At 43.2% G+C, this 20,154-nt stretch overlaps 1 protein-coding gene across 1 annotated transcript in view; it reads right to left on the bottom strand.

Moving 5' to 3' along the window:
* Positions 1-18,539, bottom strand: part of NOSTRIN (nitric oxide synthase trafficking) — a 59,969-nt gene extending 41,430 nt beyond the window's left edge. Inside the window, exons 1-2 of the mRNA XM_059394119.1 lie at positions 18,166-18,539; positions 8,026-8,111 (exon numbers count right to left, since the gene is read on the bottom strand). Coding sequence (XP_059250102.1) covers positions 8,026-8,111; positions 18,166-18,192 — 113 coding nt within the window. The 5' untranslated portion in view covers positions 18,193-18,539. The remainder of the gene's footprint in view (positions 1-8,025; positions 8,112-18,165) is intronic.
* Between the last annotated feature and the right edge of the window lie 1,615 nt (positions 18,540-20,154).

The following is a 20,154-nucleotide window of genomic DNA, read 5'->3' as shown; positions in this document are numbered from 1 at the left end:
CAGAATGTTCTGGTAGGCTGTACAAGGAGTCCCAGAGGCCAAGCAGAAATAAAGAGGACAATTGCCAGAAGGAAGTGCTGCTTTCCTTTAAACTGTTGACTTAATCAGATTCACCTGGGGGAAAAAGTTGGGCTCTGGTGTCCAGAAAGGAGGAGGGTCCTGCTGGCTTTGAGGCAATCGCTCATTTCTGTGTTGAGCCCAGTCACCTTTGCTCCACAGTCCTAGTACTTTTGTGGGCCTTCTCTTGAGTGCCGTAGGAAACCAGCCTACAGAGTTTCAATTAATTAATTGATTTCTAAGATACTTGTGTGTAAAGAGAAACGCTGCATATGCAAAGGCGTTGTCATCCTTTGTGACATGTGGCTGATGCTCGACCTGTGCTCTGTCTGCACATGAAAGATGACATCCGGGAAGGCTGGGTGGCTCGGTTAAGCCACTGCCTTTGTCTCAGGTCATGATTCCAGGGTCCTGGGATCGAGTCCCGCATTGGGCTCCTTGCTCGGCAGGGAGCCTGCTTCTCTCTCCACCTCTACCTGCCACTCTGCCTGCCTGTGCGCTTGAACTCTCTCTCTCTCTCTCTCTGACAAATAAATAAATAAATAAAATCTTTTTTAAAAAATTAAAAAAAAAAAAAAAGAAAGAAAGATGACATCCAACATTTCTTGGGCGCTTACAACATGCCAGGCACCATTCTGAGTGTTTTGGGTGTATTTCCTCATTTAATCCATGGTAACTCCCATCAGGTAGGCACACGTACTCTACCCATTTATCAGAGGGGAACACCAATGCACAGCCTAGTCTGTTAACTTGTCTGAGTTCACACAGGAAGAAGGGACAGAGCTGGGACACAAACCGGGCAGTCTGGCTCGAGAAAGCACCTGCTTGGTTACTCCAGTTTCCTGCTTCTGAACGGTGGGGAAGAGGCTGGAGATGGAGAATTGCAGAGGAAGACAAAGGTAAGTACTTTTTAAAAAACTGACACCACCTCTCACTTCACCTTTGCCGTCAGTGTTCTGAATCACCGTGGCTTCAGGCGGCTTAGCAGCCAGAGAAAGGATTCCCAGAAGCCTCAGCACAGACAAATGAGCTTGGCCTGGCCTCTGCTGAAAGCGGCGCTGTGATCCTAACCTATGTTCCCAGATGTGAAGGAGGCAGTTCCCTGCCTTAAGCAGGTCCTAGGCTATGTTCCTAGATCTGGAGAGCAGAAAGGAGGGAGCTATGATATCAGCTGTCCCCAGCGTAGCTCTCTGAAACCAGGCAGAGGTGGACACGGCCTCTCAGCACAGCACTACACGGTGTCCCTGCCTCTCCACCTGCAGCAGGATGGTGACCCTATAACATTTTAGACCCGGCATTTAAATTCATCAAGCAAAGCAGGTTGCAAACATCTGCTCTTGCATTTTAAACCCTAATGACCATTTCAGACTCCTCAGCAGCTCACCCTGCCAGTCCGAAGGAAATGCAATGCCAGTGGGGTCAGAAGGATGGGTGTGGGTACAAGAGGAGTGTAACACTCCGAGCTCTCTTTCTGGTGACCCTGCCTACTCAAGGAAAGGTTCCTCGGCTCTGGCAGCCCACGGCCTGTATCTTAACAGGGGTTGATGGGTAAATTCCTCCTCAGAGAAAATTGCTCTAAGAAGCCATGGCAAGCAGAGAGACAGCTTTTACTTTTACAAGTCAGATCATTTATACACTGAAACAGACACTGCCGTGGGCTCGTCTGCGCTGATGGTCTAATTGTGTGTGTGTGTGTGTGTGTGTCTGTATCTCCTTTGAGAATTCCTGCTAAACAGAAATGAACTGACAGCAGGGTTTTCCCAAGGCAAAGATGGCAATGTGCAGCCTTGTGTCCATTGGTTTCTTCTCAGTCCTCGAAGGGAGCTGCTTTCATCATGGCTCCTGGCACGAAAAGGGAGTTAAGAGAGCAGAGTGAACCTGAGACAGAGAATTTCATTACCTCATTAAAATAATCAGAAACAAGCTTGTTAAAAACACGGTGCTTAATGTTCTAGCCCTATAGTTGAGATTTCTTCTCCAAGCAGTTGTCTTGGCACATATGAAATTGATGATGTATATATATGTACTTCAATGGGTAACTCAGACTCACAACTTTCCAGTGAGCCTCAAAGATCCTGAACCAGGAAAATGGCATGCATTGAGTTTTAATCCACTTATATTCTCATAATTTCCTCTCAGCACGTGGAGGCAGGTCAATAAATTTTCATTAGTAATAATGAAGACCAACCAGTAAGACAAAGACCAACATTTGTCTTGGATTTTAAAATAAATGACACTTCTGAAAGAAAGGAGAGAGGAAAAATATATGGCATCAGATTCCATATGTTAGAGCACAAATTAAACTTTAAGAATAGAAGTGACCATGTCATCCATTTTAGTGTATCCTTTTCTATTAAAATTAAGATGATCAAAAGTGATTTTAAAAAAAAGAAAGAAAAGAGGGGTGCCTGGGTGGCTCAGTGGTTAAGCCTCTGCCTTCGGCTCGGGTCATGATCTCAGGGTCCTGGGATCGAGTCCCGCGTAGGGCTCTCTGCTCAACGGAGGGCCTGCTTCCTTCCCTCTCTCTCTCTCTCTCTCTCTCTCTCTCTCTGCCTACTTGTGATCTCTGTCAAATAAATAAATAAAATCTTCTTTAAAAAAAAAAAGAAAGAAAAGAAAAAGACTGTAGCTGGCTCTTGTGTCTAGGAGAGACTAATTAAACTTGAACCAAAGCTTTCTCAAGCTTGGGAACAGCAGGTGACAGAGCCATCCCTTCATTTTGAGTTAAGAAGGCATTTTAGTAATCTGAAATCTTTGTTCATAAACACCCCTATTCCTTGTTGCCTATTTTCTACCAGCAGTAGCTTCCAGCTTGGGGGCTGGTGTGCTGGCCTTGTCCCCAAGCCTTAGCAGTCTGCCTCTTAAAAGACAGTCACAAGCCTGTCTTACTAATAGGCTATCTTTAAAAGTCAGTTATTTAGAGGACATTTAAAGGACATTTTTACATAGAAGCTCTGTTACTCAAGCAGCTGGGCTCTTTGGCTAGCCCACAACTCCCACTTCATCAGTATTGACTGCCTTAATTCTGCCTGCTAAGAACAGTATGAGAAGCTGAAATGGGAGAGCCAGACTCGGGACACCCACTCAGTTCCCACCCACTCCCAGCCCAGGGAGCGGGTGACAGCTGCCCTAGCTCTAGACTTCACATTCTCCCTGCCTGGTCATTCAGGAACGAAGTGAGGTCCATGGAGTCAGGTGGAAGTGTTGTCATGGGGGAAGGCAGGTATAATGGACAAAAAGGGCACTATTCAAAACTTTTTAGCTGGAAAACAAAGTTTTATACAGAATCTCACCATCTCATAGAAATGTTATATTCTGGATATAACGGGAGTGGTTGTGACAAGGGAGCTGAGCCCTCCACATCTAACTTCTGCTTACTCCCTGAAGGGGTCCCTGAGGACTCCCATACACCTCTGTCTTACCAGGTTTAAAAGCTACTGGGCTTGGGACGCCTGGGTGGCTCAGTGGGTTAAGCATCTGCCTTTGGCTCAGGTCATGATCTCAGGATCCTGGGATCAAGCCCTGCATCAGGCACCCTGCTCATCAAGGAGCCTGCTACTCCCTCTCCCCCTCTCCCTCTGCCTGCAACTATTCCTGTTTGTTCGCACTCTCTCACTTTCTCTCTCTCTCTCTCTGTCAAATAAATAAATAAAATCTTAAAAAAAAAAAAAAAAAAGAAAAGCTACTGGGCTTAATGGCTGCTGATGTTCCTTCCCACAGAGGACCTCCAGACTCTGAAGGGAGCTGGACCAGGGCCTTTGAACACATTGGAACACCCACGGCTGGTGGTGCCTCAAACTGCCTGCTCAGTTGGCAGATGCCCTTACACCAAGCCTGCGATGAGCTGGGTAGAAATCAAACTGTATCTTCTTTCCCACACCCTCACCTGTATATTAGGAATGGACCAGAGTACGTTCACAGTGCATTGAGTTGTGAGAATTTTAAGAAAGTAAAGGAGAACAAGTATAAGAGGAATCTAAAACAGTGCCTGATCTGGAAATTGTGCTGGATAAATGGTGTCTCCCAGGGTTTTGTCATTCTTTTCTAGCTTTTGTTCAAAAGAATATTCTATATACCATGTAAGTAAATTTCTTGGACACACTTATTTACTGCACCTCAGAAATAGCCTATCTTCAACTTCTTAAAAGTTCTGAGTGCCTGAAGTCATTCTTACATTAACACATTGATTCACTCAGTGAACGTCTATTGAATGCCTGCTCTGTGCCAGGCTCTGTGCTGGTCCCCTGGGATACACAGACTCTCAAGGAGTTCGGCCTCCAGTGGAGGAGACAGGCAAGTGAACAGACTCCGACAGTATAGGGCAGTAGGGTCTAGCGCAGAGACGAGCACTGGTTCTGTGCATCTCTGATGGGTACCATTTTGAGATGGGACTGGAGTCCAGGAAGGCTCACACGAGGGGATAACTAAATCGTGAAGACTGCGTTGAATGGAGCCTGGTAACCAAGGTGAAGAAGCGTCTACCTGATAGAGGACACAGCATGCACAAATCCATGATGGTGAAGTTGGTGGGAGGGATGGCAAGGACTCATGAAGGGGGACAGTGACTGCTAGTGGCTCAACAGATGCAACGGATATACAAAGAATGAAAAGCCGTTTCCCATGAGCCATCTGGAGATGAGTGCTGGTCATACTTTCCTCTTAAATGGGTAGATTTATTACATATAAGTCAATGATCCCTCTCCCTTTTATTAGAAAAATACCTAGAAAGCTGGTACCCTTTACAAAAACTATCCTGTACTTAGAGTATAGACAAGTAATGAGAAACCCCATCAGGAAAATCAGTGGTACTCTTGGAATACAGAGTGTAAGCATTTCCATTGAAGGATATGACATAGACAATTTTGAAGACAAATCCAGAGGCCAGCATTCTAAAAGTTATCATGAAGGAGCAAATGGGGCTTCTTTGAACTAAGAGTATCAGTCCCATAAAATACATGCAGTAAATACTTACAGATCGAGTGAATAAATAAATGAAAGATATTAAGGGTTTATTTTCTTATTATTACACTTACATTACCAGAATAGGGCCTCTACTGTCCTTGGATACTCAACTGTTCCAGACATCTTGCTTACAAAGCCCTGGCAATGTAGTTCTGCAGGGCAAGTCCACATTAGCATGTGACTACAAGAGACAGCACCACAATCAAGCTTTAAGTCCAGAAAATGCTGCACTGCCAAGCTCAGCTGCCTACCAATTTGGCCTAATTGGTGATGATGAAAAAGTGCAGTTGTTATTGAAACATCATTTTGCCTGGAAATTCTGCAATTCATGGTCATGCTTAGTTTCTTTTGTCCAATTAGTGGTTTCAGTTTCCCTTTGTTTGTAGCAGCAACTCTGACTTAGCCAGAAACACACAGCAGCTCCCAAAATACCTGATGTCAAAGTCATAGGGTTCACTTTAACACAATCACACATTGGATTTAAAGGACAAAGGCACATGCTCAGAAACTGTGACCTCATCCTCACCTACTAGGTTAAGAGATTTTTTTTTTCCCCCAGAACAATGACAGAGGCCATTAAATGAGAAGAAAGCTACAGGTATGAAAGGTGGTTAAGAGAGAAAGAGGAAGACGTGGTCATGAGATGAGATAGAACAAGGGGTCATGGATGGCTTCCAGGTGTTAGGCTTGATTGGGTGGGCAGAGGTCCCAGCCACACGGTAAAAATCCAGGGGACTCTTAACAACAGAGAACAAACTGAGGGTTGATGGAGGGAGGAGGGTAGGGGATGGGCTAGATGGGTAAGGGGTATTAAGGAGCTCACTTATGATGAGCACTGGGTGTTGTACGTAAGTGATGAATCACTGAATTCTACTCCTGAAATCAATACTGTACTGTATATTGACTACCTAAAATTTAAAATTAATTAATTAATTAGCTTTACAAAATGCATCTAATGCATAAATGACCTAATACCTAGCATAAATTTGCTGGTCAGGTTAGATTCCCCTTTTGTATTTACACTATGTAGTTTTTATCCCAGAAAAGTGCATGTAATTTTGCTAACCAGTAGTATTCTTTAGATCTCCAAATTCTAGGTGGCCTCTGGGTGGCTCAGTGGGTTAAGCATCTGCCTTTGGCTCAGGCCATGATCCCAGGGTCTGGGATTGAGTCCCGAGTGGGGCTCTCTGGTCAGCGGGGAGCCTGCTTCTCCCTCTTTCTGCTGCTCTGCCTGCTTGTGCTCTCTCTCTCTCTCTCCATCAAATAAATAAATAATCTTAAAAAAAAAAAAGATCTTCAGATTCTGAATTCTGCTCCACAAGAAGGTAAAACCATGGAGCAAAATATTCTTAGCTACCCAAGTGTTTTTACTTCACTGGAGCTTGTTTGACGCTGTAGAACAATGTGGGTGGAAGGCTTTGTGCATGACTAAGTCTAGGAAAGATGGTAGCCCGAGGAAGCAACTTCAAGAGAGAAAGCAATAAGGCAGTTTGGGGGCAGTGATTGCCTCAGATTTATTCTGTTCATTGTTGAGTCAGTTTGTGAGGCATTTTTTACCACCTGCCTTCTGTCTTCATAGGTCTCTACTGGGGACGAATTTTGAACACAGGTGCATCAAAATAATCAAAGCCCAGATGTTTCTGATCCAGGTCATATGCATGGCTAATATATTTACAGATGCTTCCAGATCTGCAGGAGGGAAGTGCTTTCTCATATAGCTAATGGGTTGAATTTGTATAATGGTTAACTGGCCATATTTTATTAATTTCTTTTGAAATTAATAAAATAAATTTTAAAATAAAAATTTTAAAATAAAAAAAAAATTCTTACGGAAGGGATTCCCTCTCAGATTGGTCCTCCCTGTTCCTCTCATAGAATCAAGGCAATTGGCTACAGAAGCATCTTAATTTAATTTTTTCTCTTTCAACTCTGTTTGACAAACCTATTTTTGTTTTGTGGGTCTTTTGGGGAAATTGTTTTTTCTTTTAATAAATGCCTGTTTGAGCTTTCCTGTATCTTTCTTTGGCCTCATGTATGGTTTCCGATGATGCTAATATTCTCCTCTGTTGTCGTTCTACTAACGCAGGCGGCCATTGGCCCATGTCTACTACACTTGCAATTATTTTAAATTTGAAAGGGTTACCTTAAAAGAATATGCAGTCTCTTCTGGAGCCCTTTTTAGAATTGTTTATTATAGAGCTGTCTAGATGTGGGGAAATGGCTTGGAGACCCTTAGTGGCCCAACTCAAAAGAGGAACTTCTGTGACTTTCTTGACTGAGTTCCGGGTGCTCATTTTAGCACAGTCACCAACTTGACACATATCACATCTAGTCTTAAGACAAGGTGATACTGGGCGCCTGGGTGGCTCAGTGGGTTAAGCCTCTGCCTTCAGCTCGGGTCATGGTCTCAGGGTCCTGGGATTGAGCCTCTGTTCAGCAGGAAGCCTGCTTCCCTCTCTGTCTCTCTGCCTGCCTCTCTGCCTACTTGTGATCTCTGTCAAATAAACAAATAAAATCTTAAAAAAAAAAAAAAAAAAAGACCAGGTGATACTGAAAAATGGTCGCTTTTCATTCATCAGACATTTACTGATGAAGTCAAAAGCCCAGACTCTCAAAGCTCAGGACGCAAAGATGAACAAGCCTTCCCCTGTAGCGGGGGGACAGAAATGTCAGCTCATAATTGCCATCAGTGTGGGAAGTACAATAATGGCGGACATGCAGGCACAAGGAATGCCTCAGGAGGGGGTGATAAACTCAGTCTGAGGAGTCAAAAGAGACTTGACTGAGCCTTCCCACGCAGAATTACTTCCTGTTGTTTCTTGATTATTATGGTACCCCAGTGATAAATGTGCAACAGAGGAGAATCACTCTTCAAATCAGTCTCTCAAGTACCAAAATATAACACCGAGTTCTGGAAAGTAGGACAGCTTGTAATCACTCCAACAGTCATATCGCTAGCTCCAACTAAAGAGGAAGAACCGTTTTTTGCAAACGTGCGCTCTGTACCTTTGCTGAAGAATGGATGTGACCTGCTTGCAGAAATTCTCTCCATTTTGAGAAAACTCCTTTAGGTTCTTGTACACTTTATTATACTGAAAGAGAAAAGATGCACAGACGGGTTATGAGCACGTCCAAAATAGAACTCCTCTGAATTCCGCATGCTCCGCAATGATGATTGTCACTGTCAATGATCGTGCAGCTACAGGGATGCACACCTTTTGGGTGAGTTCCTAAAATAAAGATTAAGTCTCTTACGCCTGGCTGTGAACTATCTTGGAGAACTTTTCAAAAATAAAGCTGGTCTGTCTGTTTCTCCCCAGGCAACGACTCAGCAGTGGGGTGACTTTGAAGTCTAACTTTCTGTCACTTCTTTTGTTCCCAGGATGGTTCAGAGTACATTCTGCAGTATGTATCTTGAGTCATCATTTTCTGTGTCCCCCTCCCAAACTTCACAACACTATGCCTGGGTGTCAAAACCCAAACTCATTAAAGTGAATATCGTAGGAGGGCTGAGATATGATGATGTAAGTGAATAATGAGTTAGTAATATGTTCCCTAGTCCCTCTGTATCTCATTTATTCTAGTAATAAGAACGTTGGAACAAGGAGTTGAACATTTTTGTTGTCCCAAACTTTTATACATGTAGGAATAAACCTTTAGAAATTCATTTCTATATGAATTTAGCCTCCAGACATAAGACTTCCAAGGGAAAGCTTTTGTCATTTAATTCAGAACTCCACAATGTCCTCCTGAAAATCATATTTGTAAAAGTAGATGCTGATGACAATAGATTTTAAGTGTTCAGATGGACAGAGTAAATGTGAATGAATTCTGCAGTTTTCCTGACAGACAGTAGCTCAGTTGGGTGGTAGAACGGTCCCCAGAGCCCTCCCTCAGAGTTTTCACCTGGGAGGTATGCTACCTCATTGCATTTTTTAAATTGATTTAGCATCTGCCTTCGGCTCAGGTAGTGATCCCAGGGTCCTGGGATCAAGTTCCAAGTTGGGCTCCCTGCTCAGCGGGGAGTCTGCTTCTCCCTCTGCCCCACCTGCTCCCAGTCTCTTAAATAAATAAATAAAATCTTAAAAAAAAATGAGATTTTACAGAAGAGGATGAAAGTTCTCTATGAAACAAGTGCCGTGCTGTAGCTCTGCTCATCTGATGAGCCTGTGTCTTCTGTGCTCCAGGAGCGCTCCGTTGGGCACTGCACTGAGAACTCTCATTCATTGAGCACCTACTACACAGCCGGCAGGTTCACATCCATGAATCCTCAGGGCCAAGGTCACCTTTCAGTTGTCACGGGAGGACCCGGTGTCTGATGCAAGCAGAGTAGCCAGCAGAGGACATGGGGCCATGGAGGAGGAAAGGACCTAAAGCAATGACCTGACCAGGTCTCTACCTTCAGGGCTGGAAAGAACCAATACCTAGGCAATAGGAAAACAATCATTCTATAGATGCTAAATTCCTTTGTCTTCATGCAGTGGTTTCACTTCCCTCTGAACTGAGCACAGAAAGCCAGAGCAGGATTTGGTAGACACACAGGAGGTTTCATTGAAACCGCCTTGGGCTCAAGGACAGTGGTCAGGGGGCAAAGCTCTTTACAAAGACATTGTTAACTCCTAAAGCAAGGTTGGCAAAATCATGGGACTGCAGGCACCTGTCAGCATCTGAATGAGTGAGCAGTGGGAGTGAGGGGGGGGGGGGTCAAGCTGCACAGACAGCTGCCCCCACTGCTCTGGACCCAGGGAATGTGGCCCACGCTGGCCAGATACTCCAATTTGTCCCAAAAAGCTGAAATAAGGATTGGCCGCTGAAATATATTTTCCGAAAACAACTGCAGCAAATAATTTACAGATTTTAAACCTCTTTGCAGAGCAAGCAAAACATCCCTACAGTGGGTTTTAGGTGTAGGCTCTCTAGAGGAAATGATTCTCCTCCGAGTCATGAGAGTAAAATCACTATTTGGCAATCAAGCCATTTTTAGTTCCATAAAAATAACTTGGCATAGGAATGATCTGATATTATAAGTCCTCCTTCCTCCCCTTACCGGGACAATGGGAAAGTTTTAGGGAACATTTTAAGACCGTTTAGCTTTTTTATTGGCTCCTCTGTTCACTAAACACTTTCACTAAGTTCCCCTTAAGCCTTTTATTTTTTTCCCATATCACCAAATAACATCTCACAAATCACATAGAAGTATCATGAGAAGAAAACAGGTATATGTTGAGCAGGGCTCACGCCCCTGGCATAAAGTTATTTCTCAGTGTCTCTCCCTTAGGGGAAGCCATGTGACTAAATGCTTCTCAAGGCAGCATGGGCGAGAGTTTTGTGTGGGGTTTCAGTGAAGTTTCCTTCCTCTTCTTTCCTGACACCTGAACTTTCAAGAAACGATGGTTCCCGCAATGTTCATAGCAGCAATGTCCACAATAGCCAAGCTATGGAAAGACCCAGGTGTCCAAGGACAAGATGAATGGATAAAGAAGATGTGGTATTCATATACAATGGAATACTACTCAGCCATCAAAAAGAATGAAATTTTGCTGTTGTTTGCAATGATGTGGATGGAACTAGAGGGGATTATGCTAAATGAAATAAGTCGGTCAGAGAAAGACAAATGCCATATGATTTCACGCATATGTGGAATTTAAGAAACAAAACAGATGAACAGAGGGGAAAGGAAGGAAAAGTAAAATAAGATGAAACCAGAGAGGGAGACAAACTGTAAGAGACTCTTAACCATAGGGAACAAACTAAGGGTTGATGGAGGGGAGGTGGGTGTGGGGATGAGGTAACTGGATGATGGGCATTAAGGAAGGCACTTGAGTTCTGGGTGCTGTATGCAACTGATAAATCACTGAATTCTGTCTCTGAAACTAATAATACACTGTATGTTAATTAAATTGAATTTAAATTTGAAGAAAAGAAAGAAATGATGACTGATGCCATAAGGTAAAATTGAGTATAGACGCCCTGTGCTAAGATAGTAGAGCAGAAAGAGATAAAGATCCTGGGTTCCTGATGGTCCTGGGGCCCACTACACAAGCCCTTAGCTCTCTACTTTTGGACTTATGTTCTGTGTGAGAGAAATAAAATAATAGAATTTTTTAAGGCCACTCTTATTTTTAGAATTTGAAATGTGCAGCTGAGCATAGTTCTAACTCATACACAATCTTTTAACTTTTTATTTTAAATTATGAAACATTTTTATGTTTCATAAAATAATAATAATACAGATAATAAAAATGATACCCATTATGAACTCACTACTTAAGTTATAGAGACATTTAACACTTTGCTTCTGATTTCTCTTTAAATAAATGTTTTTTCTTTCTCATAATTTCTTTGGCTATACTTGGGCATCTATTTCTTCCATATGAAGATTTATCTAATTACATTTTTTAAACCCTGTTGAGATCCTAATTGGAATTGCATCATATATATATATATATATGTATGTATATATATATATATACATATATATATATATAAATTTGTGGAAATTGGCTTTTTTTTATGGTATTTAGACTTCCCATCCAAGGACATAGTAAGTCTTTTCATGTGTTCAAATCTTATTTTATGTTCAATAAAATTTTATGATTTCCTTTATAAGTTCTTTAGCTTTCTTATTTGATTTATTTAGAAATGTCTCACAGTATTAAATTGTGAGTTTTTTATGTAATGTTCTATCTGCCTCGCTCTCCAGCCCATAGCAAAACAGAAGCAAAGACCCAACACAAACACCAGGGGCCCACGTGCAAGAGAGAATGATTAGAACGTCTGTTTGCAGAGTGAGTGAGTTCTGCTCTGAAAACCTATGAGGCCAAGGGCTGGGGCTGGGAGAAGACAAAGCAGACCCATGGATTAAAGGATTTGGTAGGCTTCAGAGCAGGAGGGAGAAGAACCATCAGCAGAGCCAGGAGAGCAGGGAAGGGACTGTGAGCTGAGCTGTCCCTAGGGGACGGGCCCACACTAGCCCCATCACCTGAGGAGTCTGTGTCCGGCAGTCCTAGGAGAGAACAGGGTACCTCAGACCTCATGTGTGAGGATGCGGGCTTGGAGGGGAAATCTTGCCCCTAGCCAAGGCAGAAATGAGCAGAACCAGGTGAGAATTTTTCTATTTACCAAGCTATCAAAATGTTCCTTATTCTATTTTAAAGTACATTCACCAGTGGACTAGTTCTAGGAGGCCAGTTCAAAACTCAGTTGATTTGGGGGGGAATTGGAGATCCTGTGAGAAAGTGGAGAGTCCCTGTCCTTCCCCAGTCATCCAAACTCAATAGTTTCAAGCAGAGGCCGCTCAAAGTATAGCTTATGCTTCAGCTGACCCTGGGCCTGCCAGTTTTAGATTTTGGAAGTTAACTTCCTGTTATATTACTTCCTAACATTCTCACATCATGGCACACTTAGGAAATCACCACTGGGGGAGGGGGGGCTGGGTGGCTCAGTCAGTTAAGCATCCAACTCTTGGTTTTGGCTCAAGTCACGATCTCAGGGTCCTAGGATCGAGCCCCCCATTGGACTCTGTGCTCTGCGTGCAGTCTGCTTACAACTCTCTCTCTTCCTCTTCCTCTGCCCCTCCCCTATGTGCTCACTCCCTTTCAAGCAAATAAATATTTTTAAGATTAATAAACTAAATAATAAAAAAAGAGAAAATGATAGTTGTACTGAGACAGTGTGCGGTAAATGGACAAAGTGGTTTGAGGCAGAGGAAACTGGCCTGTGATCTCTGCAGCGCCCCCAAGCCACATCCTGTCAATTTGAGGATTGCCAAGGTTCACGTCCCAGGTATACCTATAACCCATTCACCAAATTCCAGGATGTCCAGGCACACGCTAGTGCAGAAGCCTCTCAATATATTCTGTTGTTGTTAACCTGATGATCAGAGGACCGCAGGCTGTTGTTATCACAGCAATGGGAGAGGATCTTTATCTTGACCCCGTATGCAATGTACCTGACACTCCCTGACAAACCCTGATCTCCCCTGCGATAAAGGTGACAACGATAAATAAAAGACCGAAACAGACACTGTGTACCTTTCTTCATGTACCATCTACTCAGACCTAAAGACAAAATCTGTGAAGAAAAGACTTGCATAAATATCAAAGCAGAACCCAGGACTATCTTGTCATGCATGTGCGTGCGTGGCGCGCGCATGCGTGTGTGTGTGTGTGTGTGTGTGTGTGAGAGAGAGAGAGAGAGAGAGACAGAGAGAGAGCTCAGAAAATCTTGGAACAGGTCTACTTTGAGGTGATGAAATCTCTTGACCTTGGCTTTGGATCAATGTCACCTTTCGATCCCTTTGGATCTCACCTCTCCTTCGCATCCTACTTCATCCACCAGAGAGGCCACTGGAGGGATTCCATGGAGCACACACTAGCCCCATCACCTTTCAACAGCTTGAAAATCACTAAAGTCTAATCCCTTTATTTTATAGTTAAGCACCAAAGAACTGAAAGTAACTTCATTAGTTAAGGGCAGAGCCGTGATTAGAAATATTAAGTGAGCTAATCAATTAGAGAAACTACCAGAAATAAATATATTTATAAATAGCTAATCAGTATAATTGCACTAGGTTTATTCAGAGTAATAGTTACCTTTAAGTGTTATGATCAGTACAAATGGCTTCCTAATGTTATCAACTACACAAGAATGTTTTCTCTAGTCAAAATCATATGGAAAGTAGATATTTGGTGTTCTTTCCCCACCCACTGAATTTTCAAATACCTGACCCTTACCAAATACTCATTCCAGGAAAAGAACCTACTGTTGATCTTACATCTCCGTAGGAATTTTTATTAACATGCTGTCTCTCATTGGGCTCATTAATTACTAGGAAAAAGGTTATGTATTTTTTCCCTGATAAAGGAAGTTCAGGCTAGTGATGGAATATCTGGGACATTTTTGAGCCCGTAAAAAACTCCCTTCACCAAGAAAATTGGTATACACAGGCATTTCCCATTCAGTCTAAAAAGCTTATTTCTGCCCAGCTTTTGTAAGCAAATTCTGTTGTATAAACGTTGTCGTCACCAAAAATGGAGCAAAGTCATGGGCACATGGAATAATCATGGAATAACTTCTAAACAGTACAGAATGTATCAACCCCAGACTAGCTGTTCCTTCTGATTTTCCACAATTTGAATGATGAAGGTTAAATTCTGTTATTCTAGAAAAGTCCATTTCTATTCTAGATGGCAGTATGGAAAGTTTTTGGACAGTGATACCCTCAGAGTATCAAATAAACTGTGATATTCCATTTATATTTAATCAAATAAGCTTTTGTTTGATGTCTTTCCTATGACAGGCATGACGGTACTGTTTTTTGTGAATCCTGATTCACAGGGGATAATACTTCAAACCACTGCTCCGCTAACCAATGGACTATCTAGGTGAGATCTGGAATCCCCACGGCAGACCATCATAAGTTATGAGATACAGAACACTAAAAAGCATAGTTCACTCCATATCTCCTCTTCTTCCTTTCCAGAGGAGGAAACAGGCCTGTGAGACGTGGGGGACATATCACCTATCTCAGGGATGCTGTGGGCCACAGGACATCTATGTGGTCAGACCCAATCTGCCTCCTTATCTGTGCAAAGCACCAGAATCCCTCAGAAGTCATGGACCATTGTAACGGTTATCTTCTGTCTTAGCGCAAGTGAACATCCCATGACCCAGGCTGAGCCGCCCAGACTGGCAGGTGAGGTGGCTGGAAGAGGTGTCCCAACGACTGGCTGGTGCTGCTTCAGCAGCTGATGGTGTTACGGGAAGGGACAGACTATATGGAGTCCAAAATGCCTGCTTTGACAGGTTCCTACCTGGACACTGCAGAGTGAGTAAAAGCCTAAACTTGGTTACAGCCTATTATCTGCCCATGATTTCCATGGTTTTATTTCACAGGAAGGGCTGATTTTGAAGAAAAATGGTTGGATCATTTCATATGGAGATAGTTCGATTCCTGTCTACTGCCTTGCACCTGGATTTGAAAATTTCACTGAGCTTCTTTTTTCCTTTTCTTTCTTCCTTCCTTTCTTTGTAGGTATAGAAGCTAAACTCAGAGACATCAAGGCCCAGAGCCAATTATGTTCCTTTGCAAAAACAACTTCAAAACCTTCCTCAAATAAGTTCTGACATGCTTAAGATTAGTTAAAAGCCTACACAACTTTTAGGCCATCTTTGTGCTACCCTGGTAACTAATAATTTGAGCATAGACACTGACAGCTATTAGCCTATCTTGGTCACTGGAGCATGAACTTAATAAGAGATTTTAAAATATTTTTGGGTATTGTGGTTCTTTTGGGTGTGTTGTGAAATCTATACTTTACTCAGAATATTTTTAAAATGCATTCAAGAAAATAGCATAGGGTTACAAAAGAAACATTATATTGAAATACATTTATTATGGACATTGGGGAGGGTATGTGCTAAGGTGAGTGCTGTGAAGTGTGTAAACCTGGTGATTCACAGACCTGTACCCCTGGGGATAAAAATATATTATATATTTATAAAAAATAAAAAAATTATAAAAAAGCATTTAAAAATTACATGTGTTATTCAATTAACATACTAAATAACAAGTCTTCAGAATAACTTAAATTTCTAAATCACATGGAATATATACAATATTTCTAGATAATTGCAACCCCTGTGATATTATATAAAAATAGGTATGATTTTTTGGGTTACAAATCACAGACATTGTGGTAGTACCGAAGTCTGTTGCTTATATTCAGAATTGAAGTAAATTCTAAAGATTTTTTCTTTTTATTTGAAAGAGAGAGAGAGGGTGCATGAGCATTAGGGAGGGCATGGGGGGGACATGGGGAGGCATGAGGTGGGGGCACGAGGGGGGCTGCTGAACAAGGAGCCTGACACCCAGCTCAGGGCTACATCCCAAGACCCTGGGACAATTATCTGAGCCAAAGACAAATGCTTAACTGACTGAGCCATCCAGGTACCTCTGAAGTAAATTCTAAAATTTCAGTTAGATTAGTAGAAACAAAGAGACCATGTTTTTCCCAAGGAATTTCGTGTAACCACTGATTTTCATACATGGACCCCCTGGGGCAGATCAGCTTAAAACTATAGTTAAGCTAAGGCTTTATGAATTAATCATGTTCCATGCAGCCATAGGGATGGATTGGAACATTCTGCAGATGGGTTAAATCTTTGGGTTCTGTTTGGTTTCCTCATGAAGCCATGCCTGTGTTTCATGAAGCCTTCATTGGCAGTCCATTCCTTTGTTTTATTCTGCCGCCAAACTGAAGCTTTATCTTCTTACAACATTATTCCCCAAGCACAAGCTAAAACTGCACCAGGAAATCAATGTGAACCCTTGAAAATGAAAGTTGCAAATTTAAATGAAGATTCCATGACTTTAGAAAATTTGGGAACTCTGGCCGAAGGGCTGGGTATCGGCCTCCTCTTGACTCCCAGACTACCTTCGATGGCACCGGACCCAGAGAGAAAACTTCAGGTTGTGGATAAAGATGGGAGTCCCTGAGGAGACGGCTCGGCTGAGGGAAAAGAACCCCTAAGAACGTTAAGCAGGGAGCATGAGGCTGACCCATACATGTGGTGACAGGTTCTCTTGGGGGGCTGCTCAGAAGGAAACATGTCTCCCAGATCCTGATCTGAAGGCAGCCTCTGAAAAGAACATCAGGCTACTAGTTTGTGTTTGTGTTGCTCCCTTAACTTAACTTGGTCCTACTTTCTCTCTCTTCTATCTCACTCTTCATGTGGTCCTGACTTTCTTCTTTGGTGACTGTTGCTGTCGAGTTTTTGCCTCCACTTACCCCATCCCTGCCTTGCTCAACCACCCCCATGCAAAAACATCATCAGGGTATCGGTGGGAAGAAAGGAAAGGCGGTAACCTTTGGTAAGGGAGCAAATGCAGAGAGAGAAAAATACACAGCAAATACATGAACGATAAAAGACTTTTTTTTTTTTTTTTTAATTGTCTGTGCTTCCCAATGAAGAAAAGATTGGGAAGGAGGAAACGGAGGGGGAGAATTTTCCATCTTAGAATCTATATACAACTATATTGTTGGAATTCGTTTTTACGTTAGACACATATTTACTTTTGCATTTAAAAAATGAAAGTAGACAGAACCTGCTATCACACGGTCGTTATTAATAGTACCAGTCAATGTTCTTCATCTCCTCTAGCCCCTCTGATTCATGAACTCATTTTGTGGGCTCGCCTTGACAGCTCCACCGTCTTTAAACCTGTGCTTGTCCGTTGTGGAAACAAAAATGTAACCAGTAATCCCCTGCTGCTCTTCCTTATGGCTCTCCTGCAGCCCTCATCTATCTGCTTTTCTACAGTTTGTTATTGTTAGGAAGGTTTTTTTGATAAAATACTTGAGCGATGAATGCAACTCCTTGCTTCTGATGTGAGCGATCTTGGTTTTCTGCCACCCTTTACTGAGCTAACACCCTGATGATTCTAGATTATTTTATGTCCACAGTATAGGAGCACCCCCCCTCGACCCCTGGCCACGTGTCTTATTTTAATTGCTCCTTATTTCCTAAATTTCATCTCTGCTCTTTCTGTTGACCACCTCATACCATCTTCGGACTCTTGACCCATCTTCTGTTTTTGATAACACTCCCAGAACTAAACACACATGTTGGGAGACCAGTCTGAGAATCACTGGAGGCCAGGCAGGGTGGGGGCGCCTGTCCTTCCATTTGCAGGCCTTACAATTCTGGACTCTACAGGATGTGGAGAAAAATGCCAAAACCTCCCGCCCCGACTTCATTCACAGAGCCCTAAGCTGCCTGCGGGTTCTGAGCATCTGGGTAGCTGCTCCCCACACCATGTTGGTCCCTTGGGCATCTGTCTTCAGAATGTTTTCCAAACAGCCACATCTGTAAGCAAATATGATGCTATACCCACTCAAAGTTGTTCCAACCATATGAGAATAAAAGATGACAATTATTAACCTGCCCTGTCATTTGCTAGAAAGGGTTGTTTGCAATCGAACCAAAGAAAAGCCATAAGACTTTTGTATCAGGTCCAAAGTCTAAACACGTTTATCCTCAGAATGTCTCAAATTCCTTAAGCTTAAACCCATTAATATATAAACTGAGCCCTCTAAGGCCGCCCTCTCACCCACAGGCGCAAAACCACACGGAGCTACTCACCGAGCAATCTGTCAGTGGGTCCCTCATGTTGGAATGTTCTTCCTTCTGTCCTTTTACCTACGCTCCGGCGTTCAGCATTCGAGAAAGTACAATCAAGGCTGGGTGTGTCCTGGACTTCCCGCAGTCAAAGGGCCTAGAGTGCGTCAGTCCCTGTCAAACACCCTGAGGAGGAAGTCCCGGCCCAGCACTTTCATCCCGTTTGTTTCCTGAAAAAGCAAAGAACTGCTCTGGGTCAAGAGAGCTGGGCTGACATGTTGAGAATGACTTCTGTAAACACTTAGAGGGCAGAATACTGAGTCCTAAACTGCCTGACTTTGTGAGGAGGCCCAGAAGCCGTCAAGTGTCCCAATAATTCGGGTGTTCGGGGTAGATACCGAGGACGCCCAGTCTCCTGGCCTACTGTATTTATCACATTTTAAAATTTTCTTTATTTCATGACGTTCTGGCATGTTGGGGCCTTTCAGACCTAAGGAAGGACGGCCCCTCCTGGGGTTAGCTAATTCCTGGAGATAACAAACAACTTGCCTGTGAGAGTGACTTTGATATGCAAACTGACCAATCCTGAGCGCTGATGCCCCCAACCCCCTTCTTTATCTAACACACACACACACACACACACACACACACACACACACACGGAGTCACTATTTCCCCCAAATCAAATGACCCCAGGGCCAGGTACCAAACAATTAGGACCACACTCACAGAACTATGACCATAGTAGGAAAATGTCTAGAAAAGTCTATGGGGAGCAAGACACATTAACCACCTCACAGGGCCTAACTCAACTCAACCCTCATTCTCAGAACCATCATTCTCCCTCCAAGAGGCCAAACTAAAGTTTGGAGGGTTTTCCTATGTTCATCCTCACTTTCTTGTATATTATTACTCAAAAGAGTAAACAGTAAACTAGAAATCCACTACCAGAAACTTATTCATTGCTTTCTCTGCACCCAGTTGTCAATCCATAGATTTCCAGCTAAAGTCTTATTGCCTTTCAGCGGCCATTTGCCTTTTGGCGGCCATTTGCTGGGCTGTGGGCACCTTTGGTATGACTGGCAGGCCCCCAGTCTGAGAGGACCTCTGTCAGGAGAAGCCAGTGGCACATTACAGAGCTGCTCAGGGTAGGCAAACTCTATTCATCTACCCTAGGTATGCAGGCTCCTTCAAAGTCCCTAGAAATAAGGAATGAAGAGGAAGGAGTCAGGGGGGAAGAGATGCTGCCTTGCAATCAGATGGAGAAGAGTGCTCCATAGTCAGGGAATCATCATTCATACAGCGCTCTCCTCTTAGCTTCTCCCAAGGGCATTTACCACTGGGGGTTCCAACATGGAGCAGTAGCAAGTAGGGGTGAGAATCAGATCAGGCCACTCAGCATTCTGAAAGACATGTAGAGACAGGTTAAAAACTGAAGTTAATATGTCATTCGGATACCCATTGGGCGGCTTCCCGGCCACCAGAGATTGTAGATCAACTTGGCTGGAGCCTTGGTTCGAGGGCCTGGGGCAGCTCAGAGCCTTCCTTCTGACTTCCAAGGCTCTTGGTCTTATTTCAGCTCTAGCTCTGTTCAAAGTGGGGAGATCGGCCTCCCTTGCTGGTTTGCACAGAATATGCCATCACACCACACTTACTGGGATCTTCGTGGCCCTATTGAAGATTGGTAGGGTGTTGCTGCCCCCATCGTCCTCATGTGTGTCTCTCCCAGCAGGCTGACTAGTTTTCCTTTAGGCTTCTGACATCTGCTAAACTAAAATACCTTCTTGTGGCTGCAGTACCCTCCTCACAGACGGCTGTGAGGGCAGCAGGGTATCCGGGCTGAATCTGGCCTGAAAACTAGACTTTGGCTATTTGTTAAACTTTTCAGAGAGGTGTTTGAATCTGAAGGAAAAAAATTTGATTCTGGAGATCAGAAAGAGGTTTGTATCAGTTATCCATTTTCAGTGATGCTGTGTAACAAACAACACCCAGTGGCTTCAAATAGCATAGATT

Source organism: Mustela nigripes, chromosome 3, assembly GCF_022355385.1.
Source record: "Mustela nigripes isolate SB6536 chromosome 3, MUSNIG.SB6536, whole genome shotgun sequence".
NCBI lineage: Eukaryota > Metazoa > Chordata > Mammalia > Carnivora > Mustelidae > Mustela > Mustela nigripes.
This window is presented reverse-complemented; position numbering and strand designations above follow the sequence as displayed.